The sequence below is a fragment of the Bos javanicus genome, chromosome 17 (assembly GCF_032452875.1).
Source record: "Bos javanicus breed banteng chromosome 17, ARS-OSU_banteng_1.0, whole genome shotgun sequence".
Classification (NCBI taxonomy): Eukaryota; Metazoa; Chordata; class Mammalia; order Artiodactyla; family Bovidae; genus Bos; species Bos javanicus.
Genome location: NC_083884.1, coordinates 56541543 through 56556135, shown reverse-complemented (window position 1 = coordinate 56556135; position 14593 = coordinate 56541543). Strand labels below are relative to the sequence as shown.

The window sequence follows — 14593 nt, the reverse complement described above, 5'->3', positions numbered from 1 at the left end:
CCTTCCAAAGAAATCCCAGGGCTGATCTCCTTCAGAATGAACTGGTTGGATCTCCTTGCAGTCCAAGGGACTCTCAAGAGTCTTCTCCAACACCACAGTTCAAAAGCATCAATTCTTCGGCGCTCAGCCTTCTTCACAGTCCCAACTCTCACATCCATACATGACCACAGGAAAAACCATAGCCTTGACTAGATGAACCTTTGTTGGCAAAGTAATGTCTCTGCTTTTGAATATGCTATCTAGGTTGGTCATAAGTTTCCTTCCAAGGAGTAAGCGTCTTTTAATTTCATGGCTGCAGTCACCATCTGCAGTGATTCTGGAGCCCAAAGAAATAAAGTCTGACACTGTTTCCCCATCTATTTCCCATGAAGTGATGGGACCGGATGCCATGATCTTCGTTTTCTGAATGTTGAGCTTTAAGCCAACTTTTTCACTCTTCACTTTCACTTTCATCAAGAGGCTTTTTAGTTCCTCTTCACTTTCTGCCATAAGGGTGGTGTCATCTGCATATCTGAGGTTATTGATATTTCTCCCGGCAATCTTGATTCCAGCTTGTGCTTCTTCCAGCCCAGCGTTTCTCATGATGTACTCTGCATAGAAGTTAAATAAGCAGGGAGACAATATACAGCCTTGACGTAATCCTTTTCCTATTTGGAACCAGTCTGTTGTTCCATGTCCAGTTCTAACTATTGCTTCCTGACCTGCATACAGATTTCTCAAGAGGCAGATCAGGTGGTCTGGTATTCCCATCTCTTTCAGAATTGTCCACAGTTTATTGTGATCCACACAGTCAAAGGCATTGGCATAGTCAATAAAGCAGAAACAGATGTTTTTCTGGAACTCTCTTGCTTTTTCGATGATCCAGCGGATGTTGGCAATTTGATCTCTGGTTCCTCTGCCTTTTCTAAAACCAGCTTGAACATCAGGAAGTTCACGGTTCACATATTGCTGAAGCCTGGCTTGGAGAATTTTGAGCATTACTTTACTAGCATGTGAGATGAGTGCAATTGTGCAATAGTTTGAGCATTCTTTGGCATGGCCTTTCTTTGGGATTGGAATGAAAACTGACCTTTTCCAGTGCTGTGGCCACTGCTGAGTTTTCCAAATTTGCTGACATGTTGAGTGCAGCACTTTCACAGCATCATCTTTCAGGATTTGAAAGAGCTCAACTGGAATTCCATCACCTCCACTAGCTTTGTTTGTAGTGATGCTTTCTAAGGCCCACCTGACTTCACATTCCAGGATGTCTGGCTCTAGGTCAGTGATCACACCATCGTGATTATCTGGGTCGTGAAGATCTTTTTTGTACAGTTCTGTGTATTCTTGCCATCTCTTCTTAATATCTTCTGCTTCTGTTAGGTCCATACCATTTCTGTCCTTTATCGAGCCCATCTTTGCATGAAACGTTCCCTTGGTATCTCTAATTTTCTTGAAGAGATCTCTAGTCTTTCCCATTCTGTTATTTTCCTCTATTTCTTTGCAATGATTGCTGAAGAAGGCTTTCTTATCTCTTATTGTGGAACTCTGCATTCAGATGCTTATATCATTCCTTTTCTCCTTTGCTTTTCACTTCTCTTCTTTTCACAGCTATTTGTAAGGCCTCCCCAGACAGCCATTTTGCTTTTTTGCATTTCTTTTCCATGGGATGGTCTTGATCCCTGTCTGCTGTACAGTGTCACGAACCTCATTCCGTAGTTCATCAGGCACTCTATCTATCAGATCTAGGCCCTTAAATCTATTTCTCACTTCCATTGTATAATCATAAGGTATTTGATTTAGGTCATACCTGAGTGATCTAGTGGTTTTTCCCTACTTTCTTCAATTTAAGTCTGAATTTGGCAATAAGGAGTTCATGATCTGAGCCCCAGTCAGCTCCTGGTCTTGTTTTTGCTGACTGTATAGAGCTTCTGCATCTTTGGCTGCAAAGAATATAATCAGTCTGATTTCGGTGTTGACCGTCTGGTCAGGGAAATGCAAATCAAAGCCACAGTGAGATATCACTTCACACCTGTTAGACTGGTCACTATCTAAAAGACAAGAATGGGAGAATGTGGAGGGAAGGGAGACCTCGTACACTGTTGATGGGACTGCAAATTGGTGCAGCCACTCGGGAAAACAGTATGGAGATTCCTCAAAAAATTAAGAACAGAACTGCCATATGAGACCTAAATGTTCCACTTCAATAGCCAAGATATGAAAACAATCCAAGTGGCCATCAGTGGATGAATAAATAAAAAAGATGTGGAGTGTGTGTGTGTGTGTGTGTGTGTGCATGTGTAATACTTCTCAGCCATAAAAAGAATGAAATCCAGCCATTTGTCACAACATGGATGAGCCTTAAAGGTACTATGCTAAGTGAAATAAATAAGACAGAGAAAGACAAATACTGTATGATTTCACTCATATGTGGAATCAAAAATCCATAAATGAAACAAAAACAAATATATAGATTAAGAGAACAGATTAGTGGTTACCAGAAGGGAAGGTGGTTGGGAAGGTGAGTGACACAGCAGGTGGAGGCCACCTATTTGGTGATGGATGGTTTTAGACTTGTAGTATCACTTCGTAGTGTGTACAGATGTCGAATTATAATGCTGAGACTTATACACTAACAGAGAGAGACAACAACAGAAACCTAAAACAAGGCACGTGCTTTGATGTCACTTGAACTGATCTCAGTGCCTGACTTTGCCATTTAATAGCATGTTGATTTCTGCTTTCGAAGCCTCAATTTGCTCGTCTGTAAAATGGGAAGAATAATAATGAGGTGAGGACTAAATGGAATCATGTATTTCAAAGAAGAACACACTTAGGCTTGTGTATGGCATGTAGGTGAATGATAATGTCATTGGTAGACAGCATTAGGTCCTCTTCACAGATGAGGAACAGACTCAGGGCAGGTGTGTGACTTGCCCGGTTACCCGACAGTGAAGTGACAGAATTAGGACCCCAACCTGGGCCTTTTGGACAACAAAGATCTTTCCATGCATTCCTACCACCTCCACCTGTCAGCTATCAGGTTAAGCGAAATCGTTTCCAAATGCTACTGTTTAAAACAGTCCCAGCACATGAGTATTAAATGTAAGTAAGTGTGTGTGCATGCCCTAAGTCACTTTAGCCATGTCCAAACTCTGCAACCCTATGGACCATAGCCCACTAGGTTTCTCTGTCCATGGGATTCTCCAGGCAAGAATACTAGAGTGGGTTGCCATTTCCTCCTCCAGGGTATCTTTCTAACCCAGGGATCAAACCCATGTCTCCTGCATCTCCTGCATTGCAGGCAGATTCTTTACCACTGAGCCACAGGGTAATAAGCCCCTGAATGTGAATGTACCTGCCCCAAAACCATCCCTACCTCAGGCTCCACTATGGGTCTATGCAAATGCATCATCTTTCAACCTGACGCATTATAGGACGTCACATTGCTTTTCTCACAGCCCTGCCCTCAGAGACCAATATGTAGATGAGAGGCAGGACACGTGATACAGAAGGGGACAGGGCAGAGATTCGCCTTGGTTTTCCAGGCAGCAGAGAATGGAGGCGCCACCCACACTCTGCAGAGAAATGGAAGAACTGAAGGATCTTAAGACCAGGGGCACACCCAAGGGAAGCAAAGACAAAATCAAGTCTCCCAGGATAGCTTTTATGAAAGTCAGCTAGGGATAGTCACAGAAATTAAACAAAGGTGATCAGATTGTACTTGGCTTTTATTTTCTCCTTTTTTTTTTTTTTTTTTAAATCTTTCCCTGGTATCTGTTAGTTCATTTCTTAACCAGATGATGATCTAAAACGTAGAGTTGTATTGCAAACGTGTTATCTCTGTAAGGAGACACCTCAGTCAATGTCTGTAGGGAGGAAATACTTAGCATTAGCTTGTTTTTCAGCAGGAAGGATCTAAAGGGTGTGGTACACAGAACACAGGAGTTTTGATGCAAGCAGAGCTGGTCTCTGAGATCTGGAATATACAGTACTTCCTGGGGAAAGAAACTGGGGAAAGTTGGAGAGTTCTGCATTTTCTCGAAAGGTGGGTTTTGATAATGATCTTGAGAGGGCTAGAATGATCCTAATTCTGGATATGCATCTTAGCCACAGGAAATTCTGGGGGTGTCAGGCTTAGAATCAAAAGATAAGGGATGTACAAAGTTGTCATCTGCAAATGGGTCCTCTATTAAAGGGAAAACCAGCTTTGTAGTCTAAAAATAACTGATCAGCACCTGGAGCCAAGGCATTTGTATAAGCTATAGCATAACCATTGGTGGGGGGGGTGGGAGGAGTCATTTTCATTTCCTACTCCCCGTGGAAGACTGATCCTTGCAAACTGCATTTCCCAGGCACCCTTGCCAACTGGCTTCCCTGTAGGTTTAGCCAATAGGAGGTGGAGCAGGAAATTGGAGGGAGGGAGAAAAAGAGGGAAAGAGAGAAGGAGGCAAGCTACTGTGTTTCTCCCCATCTCTCACTCAGCTTCCAGTGGCACCTTCAGCTGAAAATACTTCTCTTCCACAAGTCCAGCTTCTACCAAGTGGCCCAATTCTAGAGCTTCTGAAGGCTACCTTTTCCCTTAGTCCTTCTAGCACCGGAAGTGGTAGAAGTTTCATTTTGCTAATCTCTAGCATGACTTCGGAGAAGGCAATGGCACCCCACTCCAGTACTCTTGCCTGGAAAATCCCATGGATGGAGGAGCCTGGTAGGCTGCAGTCCATGGGGTCGCTAGGAGTCAGACATGACTGAGCGACTTCACTTTCAGTTTTCACTTCCATGCATTGGAGAAGGAAATGGCAACCCACTCCAGTGTTCTTGCCTGGAGAATCCCAGGGATGGGGAGCCTGGTGGGCTTCCGTCTATGGGGTCACCCAGAGTCGGACACGACTGAAGTAACTTAGCAGCAGCAGCAGCAGCATGACTTATCTTCCCTAATTTGGCTTTTCAGCTCTTCTGACACCTTTGTAACTGCTCCCCTAAATTACAGTCTTGAACTATCTAGCATGAACTGTCTAGCAGGATTTCCTGCCTGTACCCCTGCCTGATACTGTGTGTTAAAACATACTTTATTTATTTATTTACTAGAGTACAGTTTATTTACATAGGGGCTTCCCTGGTGGCTCAGCAGTGAACAACCTGCCTGCACTGTGGGAGATACAGGAGACACAGATTTGATCCTTGGGTCAGGAAGATCCCATGGAGGAAAGAATGGCAACCCACTCCAGTATTCTTGCCAGGAAAATCCCATGGCCAGAGGAGCCTGGCGGGCTACAGTCCCTGGGGTCTCACAGAGTCAGACACGACTGAGTAAATGAACGCACTGAACACAGTTCATTTACAGTGTCGTGTTAGTTTCTGCTCTACAGCAAAGTGAATCAGTTATATGTATTTATATATATATATACACACACACACACACACACACACACACACATACATACATACATAGACACACACTATTTTTTTAGCTTCCTTTCCATAGTGGTCATTACAGAGCATTGAGTAGAGTTCCCTGTGCTGTACAATAGGCCCTTATTAATTGTCTGTTTTATATATAGTAGTGTGTATGTGTCAATCTCAATCTTCTAGTTTGTTCCCCCCACCAGTAACCGTAAGTTTGTTTTCTGTTAATACAGCTGTAACTCGATTTCTGTTTTGTAGATAAGTTCATTTGTGCCCAAAATAGACTTTTAAATTACATCATTCCAGGCTCTTAGATTACTCATTTAAAACAACATTAAAAACTTACATTTTGCTTATTCTGATAGTCAGAATTGCTTTACAAATAAGAACAATGCTATTATTTTATTATTAGATAGTTGATATAAGTAAACTATTTTAGAATCAGGGAAAAAATGTAGCCAAAATAAAAATTATTATTTATCTACAGTTCAAGCAGTCAAAGATAACATCCCTTTTAACAATAGGTTGTATTTACTTCCATGGACTTCACTGGTGGCTCAGATGGTGAAGAGTCATTCTGCTAATGCAAGAGACCCAGGTTCCATCCCTGGGTCGGAAGATCCCCTGGAGAAAGGAATGGCAACCCACTCCAGTATTCTTACCTGGAGAATTCCTATGGACAGAGGAGCCTGGCAGGCTACAGCCCACGGGGTCACAAAGAGTCGGACATGACTGAGCGACTAACACTTACTACCTGCTTATACTTTGCCATGTATCAATATTTTAAATCATAGTTTATATCAGTTTATATATATTTTTAGGAATTTCTATAGATTTTTATGAATGTAAACCTTAAAATTCTCTATGATCTAAGCTCTTAAATGCTTTGTATCTGTAACATTCATTTTTCCCTTGAAATTATACTCCCTTCCACATCAGTTGAGTATGCATCTCAGCAACATTAAATAGTAGCACCAAATTCAGATCATCATACACCATTGTCTGGCTTGACCACAGTTTATTCGCCCAGTGCCTGTTGCTGGACAGTTAGATGTTTTTCACTATTACTGACACTGCTGTGGTAGACATCCTCATGGATAAATCTTTTTTTATCCTTGCTGCATAATTTTCTTGTCTAGAAGCAGATTTGCTTTAGCAAAAGAACATGTATTTTTAAGACTTGTCATTACATATGGTGAAATTGCCCTCTAGAAAGGTTGTAGAGATGGCAGTTCTTGGACGCTTTGTGAACTTCTCATTGTGCTCACATCGAAGTGTGTTTATAAATATCCTGACAGCCAACACTCCCTCACTCAATGCCCGTTATTATCAGTGGCTTATTTCACTTGTAATTAAACAGTTATCACAATAATAATGGTCTCTAAGAATCCACTGAAATACTGCAATAATTTCAGCAATTGTGGAGCGAATCTTCTCCCGCTAAAGCCTTGTGTCAAGCCAAGGACATAGTTTGGTTTTGCATCTGTAAATTGTTCAGCACCAATCCCAGTCTATATAAACTCAGTCTTTTACAGTAGTGTGAATTCCTGGTGCCCAGGCAACTGTCATTAGGTGAGATTTCAGGGAAAATACTTGAAATTTGGACAGTTATCATAGTTCCTTCATGAAGTGGGTAAAACCTGGGATGTTTAGGAGACTAAAGGGTACACAGCTGATGCCAGGAAGCATTTCAGTCATAGGTTTTCAAATTATGGCAAGGAAATCTCAATGTGTTCATTTTGTCTTTGTTCATAAATGTGTTCTAATCATAACATCTGTGATGAACATTGCTTTGGTTCTGAAAGAAGGAATTGGGTGCTTAAAAAAGGGGAGGGGGATTAGAAAAAGGCGACCCTGATTTCAAATGTTTGATCTCAAAATAGGGCCAATGTCATTGCTTTCACTGAAAAAAATGCACCAGAATAGGAATCATCTGATCTTAATTTTCTAGAGGAGAAAGAGAAGTGGTTGAAATAATTATTGATCTGTTGCTGCCCTGACACATTTAAGGGAGGAAGCTGTTTCAGAAATACTGTGGTTGTGAGGGGAAAAAAAGCCAAGTCAACTGGCTGAAATAGTAAAGGAAATGTTCATGAAAAGGTCAGGTTCTGGTGAAGGTTGATCAATTCAACAAGGTACCATGGAACAGGTTTTTCTTTGACTCTCCTGTCTGCTCTTCCCCACATCTTCTTCAGCTGGAGGGTAGGTCCCTCATGGGCACAAAATGGCTGCCAACAACCCCCACAGGTATCTGCTTCTCTGTCCACAGTCTCTGAGGAAATAGAACTTCTCTGCCTGTGGTTCCTTAGACTTAAGAATCATGTTTCTTAGAAACTTGTAACTCATTAGTCCAAACTGGGTCACATGACCATCCCTCAGCCAGTCACTGTGATGTGAGGTGGGCTCTGTGCTGTCTGGCTCCAGTTAGGACCACCCCTGTTGCTGATAACATGAGTTTTTTCCGAGGCACAAGTGCTCCATGGGAGAGGGGCAGGAAGTCTTAGCAGGCAAACCCATATCAAGAGGAGAGAAGGGATACCAGGAGTGTGAGAAAAGCCAATGTCCATTATTTAGAAGTTTTAAGAAGAACTCCTGGAAATTCTTACAGGCCTCCTTGGAAGTCTACCTTTCCACCCTCAAGTCTACTTCACCATCCCTCAAGATGTAAACTGATAGATTTGCCATCAATTTTCAGCCAAGGGATAGAAACATCGTTGTGTATTGGGATAAGCTTGATATATTACCTATAAGTTATTGGTAATGATAGCTAGAGAGAGAAAGTTTATAAATGACTTCATTGTTTCATGTCTGCTGCTGCTGCTAAGTCGCTTCAGTCGCGTCCGACTCTGTGCGACCCCATAGATGGAAGCCCACCAGGCTCCCTCATCCCTGGGATTCTCCAGGCAAGAACACTGGAGTGGGTTGCCATTTCCTTCTCCAGTGCATAAAAGTGACAAGTGAAAGGGAAGTCGCTCAGTCATGTCCGACTCTTAGCGACCCCCTAGACTGCAGTCCACCAGGCTCCTCCGTCCATGGGATTTTCCAGGAAAGAGTACTGGAGTGGGTTGCCATTGCCTTCTCCGGTTTCATGTCTAGAACTTATTCAAGGCTGTCTCAGATACATTTTTGTATCCTCTATGCTTAATTTGGGCTTCCCAGGTGGTGCCAGTGGTAAAGAATCTTCCTGCCAGTGCAGGAGACACAAGAGACATGGGTTCAGTCCCTTTTAACAATATGTTATGTTTACTTCCATGGGCTTCCCTGGTGGCTCAGATGGTGAAGAGTCGTTCTGCCAATGCAAGAGACCCAGGTTCCATCCCTGGGTCAGAAGATTCCCTGGAGAAGGAAATGGCAACCCACTCCAGTATTCTTGCCTGGAAAATTGGATGAACAGAGGAGTCTGGCAGGCTACAGTCCATGGGGTCGCAAGGAGTCGGACACTACTGAGCACGCATGCATGCACGCACACATGCTGTATTTAGTGAACAAGGAGTACCTGGGGACTTGCAGTAGATTCTCCACCTCTAATCTGAGCTGCCTGGTGCAGGACACATACTGGGTGACCCAGGAAAAAAATGGTTCAGAATCAGGCAGGCCAGTGACAGTCCCTTCTCTCTACTCCAGACCCCACTCTCCATCTCCTCCACCCCACCAGAAATGTCATTCAATTTTTAAAAGATATTTTTTGGAGTATAATTGTTTTACCATGTTGTATTAGTTTCTGCTGTACAGCAAAGTGAATCAGTCACACAGTATACCTCTATCTACTCTTTTCTAGATTCTTTTCCATATAGGTCATAGCAGGGTATTGAGTAGAGTTTCCTGTGCTTCACAGTAGGTCCTTATTAGTTATCTATTTTATACATAGCTGTGTGTATATGTCAATCCTAACCTCCAAATATAACCTCCAATCCTAACCTCCTCCATCCTAGGATAAACATAAATTCGTTTGCTAAATCTGTGATGCTGTTTCTGTTTTGTGAATAACTTCATTTGTATCATTTTTGTAGATTCCACATGTAATCAATAACGTATGATATCTGTCTTTCTCTGACTTACTCCTCTCAGTATGACAATCTCTGGGTCCATCCAAATTCATTCAGTTTTGATATGGCTCCATTCCCTGCCTTCTTCATTCCACTCAAAAGGCCCAGAGCAGCAGGCACCACAGCCCAATTTTATTTTTGGAGCAAGTGGGTGATGGTGGCTGCTGAGAAAGCACCATGCCTCCGCCCACGTGTCCACATTACTGTGATTTCTGTTAGTGAGGAGCTGACCCGTCCTCGCTGTGCCTTCAGAAGCCACTCTCAGTACAGTTCCAGCCATCCGCCATGGTCAAGTTTCACTTGCCATTTATTTTTTCTTTAAATCTTTTCTCTTTGTTTATTATATAACTGATTAACATTTACTGCAGAGCAATGGGAAAATCACATAAGCTAAGAAAAAGTAATAAAATCTGCCATAATCCCACCCCAGAGAGAATTACCACATGACAAGGGAGGTTTTTTTTTTAATATCTTTTGATATGTGTACATTCAAACAGATCATTTTTCCAAAAACAAAGAATCATGCAATACCTATTACTTTGTAATGAGTCTTTCTCAGAGAACTCCTCAGAGCATCTCTACACTTTACATTGTTATACTGCCATTACATTTAACTGCTGCATAGCATTCTGTCCTTACGACGCACCATGATTGCTGAACCTATCTTCTGTTGTGAAGCTGTGATTTCACGAGTTTGCTGTCACAGGCAGCATCCTAGCAGTTTTGTGGACGAACCTCTGTGCCCGTGCAAGGATAGTCCCACAGGATGCCTGACAGCAGAAGAATCGTTAGACCCAAGGGCATGCCCGCTTTTACAGCATTTAGTATGCACTGATGAATTGCCCTTCAGAAAAGACATTACAATGTATTCGCCCCCCAGTTTCTTCTGAAAGCATCCATTTTCTCATAATTCCATGGCATTTCTTTAATTAAAAAAACCTAATATTATAGGAATTAATTTTAAGACAAGATAATCAAGTTAATAGTCTTGTTATTGTTCACCAAATTGGTGACTGAGAAAAGTGACTTTTATATTAAAATATAGTTAATTGAACTCTGTTCTTTATATTGACCCAGTATCCACCTTTGAGTAATAAATTTATCTTGTGAGGTTTCTCCAGTGGCTAAGAAAGGCAGATGAATAGCAAAAGGGAAAGAAAAACCCATAAACAATCACTTGGATAAGTCACTCATAAAATCCTGCTAGGGGAGCGGTGGGAAGGGTACATTTGCATCTTTATAGACAAAGTTCAGCTGTCTAAATCCACTACCTCTGCCACCTTCAACAATGATTATCAATATTCAACTTTTTGTCTGAGTATAATGCTCATAATAGAAGCTTCTGTTTTTCCAAAGCTTGCTGTGGAAATTTAGCAACTAATTTGATCATCACAACAAGGTAGGAAATAGTCCCCCATTCTTCTGCTGGAGGAACTAGGACCCAGAGAAGATGAGTAATTTTTCCAAGGTCACACAGGCAGTCACCAGACAGAATGAGGATCAGAGCTCAGATTCGTCCATCTCCAAAGCTCTTGCTGTTTCCAGCACGCCCTGGGGCCTCTCTTTGGTGGAGACAAGGATGCTGTGACCCCTAAGGGCCCCTCCAACCTGATCAGACGTCTCACGTGAGCACACGGGCCTCCTGCAACCCAGCTCCGCTGCCCTCAGTTGTACTAATGCTTTTCCTCTCACTTCTTGACTTTCCTCAGGTCCCAGAAAAGCCAATGAGAAGCATCAGGTATATGGAGAAGGAAATAATAAACCTCAAGAAAGACCTTAAACGAAGCCGGTGAGTGAGCCCCGCACTGAACGACCCGCAGACAAGCTGATAGGGATGAGCCGATAGGCTACGGGGTGACGCGTGTGGGACTTTGCCCAGTCTCAGTGCCCCTCGGCCATAAGCCAGAGATTGGCAGGAGGGCGGCCCTGGGAGGACTGGGGACAGACCCATTTCTTGGCTGGACTTTGCAGGGAGTACCAGTGTGACCTGCACCAGAGTGACCTCCCCATTCTTGCTCAGGCCAGTCCTGTGCCTAGAATTCCCTCTGCTTTCCTTCCTGAGACTGAATCCAACTCAAGAGAGTCTTCATGTGCTCCAGAAAATTCTTCCCTTTTTACAGCACACCCCACAGCATGGTAGCCAAGAGTCAGATGGACTTGGTCTCAAATATGGGCCCAGCTACCTGCCAGCTGGTGACACTGGAGGAGCTACTTCACCTCCCTGAATCTCCGTTTCCTTAACTGTGGAGTGAATATGATAATATGGGGTTGTTAGAAAGACACAGTGAAATACACTGAAATGCCAGAGCCTTGTACACAGTGTCACTTGTAGATTTTCCACCGCACCAATTCCTTCCTGCACGGTAGCAAGAGCAAACTGAGATCTGGGACCATACTTTATTCATTGCTGTGGGGTGAGGTGGGATTGCCCTCTCCTCACCCCTTAACTCCTTCCTGGGACCTGTAGCATTCCAAGGTGGGGTTGTACATGGGGCTTTTGGCAGAGCAACTCAAGGCAGGGTGAGAAATGGAGATTCTTTTAACAGAAAACACACAAGAGACATGCTAAGCAGGGGGTGCTACAGGCAGCATGGGCAGCTGGCGGTCGGCTTTTCTTACATGTCTCCCACTCTGAGCCAGACCCCAGTAAGAATCACAGGGAGACGTTTCCTTCCTCACTGCTGTGGTCAGAAAGTCCTTCCTTCGCTGCCCACCCAAGTCTTTACCCTGTGTAACAGCACAGCTTTGACTGAATGGGATGACTCAACCCAAGAAGAGGTAGGAAGCTATGGGCTTTAGAAACTGGGGAGAAGGAAGGGATGAAGGGGAGGTGAAGGGAGGCATCAAGACAGGGCCCCAGAGAACAATTCCCCACCAGCCACCAGAGGTATGGCTGTATCGGCTCTGAGAGGGTCTCTGGACACCCACTGTCCAGCAGAAACATAATGTGATCTGTTCATGTAAATTAAAAATTGTCAGTAGTCCACATTGAAAAAAAATTAAAAAGTGGGGGAAAAAACAGGTGAAAGTCATTCTAATAATATATTTAGCCAAATATATCCAAAATATTATCATTCAACATGTAATCAATATAAAAAGGTATTTTTTAAAAGGTATTAATGACAAATTTATATTCTCCTTTAAACATGTGATGAAAATGGGTGAATGATGAAATCCACAATGTACAGTTACACTTAGAACATATATTAATTTAGACCCACCACATTTCAAGTGATCAGTAGTTAATTATGGACTGAATTGTGTCCGCTCAGAATCTGTGTGTTGAAACCCCAACCCTCTACATAATTGCATTTGGAGAGAGGGCCATTGAAAAGGTCAGTTCAGTCTCTCAGTCATGTCGACTCTTTGACCCCATGGACTGCAGCACACCAGTCCATCACCAACTCCCGAAGCTTGCTCAAACTCGTGTCCATCAAGTCAATGATGCCATCCAACCCTCTCATCCTCTGTCGTCCCCCTTCTCTTCCTGCCTTCAGTGTTTCCCAGCATCAAGGTCTTTTCCAGTGAGTCAGTTCCTCTCATCAGGTGGCCAAAGTATTGGCGTTCAGCTTTAGCAACAATCCTTTCAATGAATATTCAGTACTGATTTCCTTTAGGATGGACTGGTTGGATCTCCTTGCAGTTCAAGGGACTCTCAAGAGTCTTCTCCAACACCACAGTTCAAAAGCATCAATTCTTTGGTGCTCAGCTTTCTTTATAGTCCAGCTCTCACATCTTCTCACATACATGACTACTGGAAAAACCATAGCTTTGACTAGATGGACATTTGTTGGCAAAGTAATGTCTCTCTTTTTTAATATGCTGTCTAGATTGGTCATAGCTTTTCTTCCAAGGACCAAGCATCTTTTAATTTCGTGGCTTCAATCACCAACTACAGTGATTTTGGAGCCCCCAAAAATAGTCTGTCACTGTTTCCCCATCTATTTGCCGTGAAGTGATGGGACCAAATGCCATGATCTTAGTTTCTGAATGTTGAGTTTTAAACCAACTTTTTCACTCTTCTCTTTCACTTTCATCAAGAGGCTCTTTAGTTCTTCACTTTCTGCCATAAGGGTGATGTCATCTGCATATCTGAGGTTATTGATATTTCTCCTGGCAATCTTGATTTCAGCTTGTGCTTCATCCAGCCAAGCATTTCACATGATGTACTCTGCATATAAGTTAAATAAGCAGGGTGACAACATACAGCCTTGACATACTCCTTTCCCGATTTGGAACCAATCTGTTGTTCCATGTCCAGTTCTAACTGTTGCTTCCTGACCTACATACAGGTTTCTCAGGAAACAGGTAAAGTGGTCTGATATTCCCATGTCTTAAAGAATTTTCCACAGTTTATTGTGATCCACACAGTCAAAGGCTTTGGCGTAGTCAATAAAGCAGAAGTAGAAATTTTTCTGGAACTCTCTTGCTTTTTTGATGATCCAGTGGATGTTGGCAATTTGGTCTTAAATGAAGCCAGTGAGCGAGACCTACACCAAACGACCCGCAGACAAGCTGATAAGGATGAGCTGATGGGCTTCGGGGTCTTTGCCCAGTCTCAGTGCCCCTCAGCCTTAACCATAAGCTGGAGATTGGCAGGAGGGCAGCCCTGGGAGGACTGGGGACAGGCCCATTTCTTGGCTGGACTTTGCAGGGAGTACCTGCATCAGAGTGACCCACCCCCCATTCTTGCTCAGACCAGTTCCTTTGCCTTTTCTAAATACAGCTTGAACATCAGGAAGTTCACAGTTCATGTATTGCTGAAGCCTGGCTTGGAGAATTTTGAGCATTACTTTACTAGCATGTGAGATGAGTGCAATTGTGTGGTAGTTTGAGCATTCTTTGGCATTGCCTTTCTTTGGAAATAGAATGAAAACTGACCTTTTCCAGTCCTGTGGCCACTGCTGAGTTTTCCAAAGTTGCTGGCATATTGAGTGCAGCACTTTCACAGCATCATCTTTTATGATTTGAAATAGCTCAACTGGAATTCCATCACCTCCACTAGCTTTGTTCGTAGTGATGCTTCCTAAGGCTCACTTGACTTTGCATCCCAGGATGTCTGGCTTTAGGTGAGTGATCACACCATCATGGTTATCTGGATCATGAAGCTCTTTTTTGTATGGTTCTACTGTGTATTCTTGTCACCTCTTCTTAATATCTTCTGC

General features: G+C 43.0%; 1 protein-coding gene across 7 annotated transcripts in view; it reads left to right on the top strand.

The window, feature by feature from the left end:
* The window catches only part of CCDC60 (coiled-coil domain containing 60), a 176796-nt gene that overhangs the window by 67712 nt on the left and 94491 nt on the right, over nt 1-14593 (top strand). For all 7 annotated transcript variants that reach the window (XR_009730381.1, XR_009730379.1, XR_009730380.1 and 4 more), the window contains exon 2: nt 11138-11217. Coding sequence is in view for 4 of the 7 variants with exons in the window: in XM_061384841.1 (XP_061240825.1) it covers nt 11138-11217 (80 nt within the window). In the remaining 3 variants the exon portion in view is untranslated. The remainder of the gene's footprint in view (nt 1-11137; nt 11218-14593) is intronic.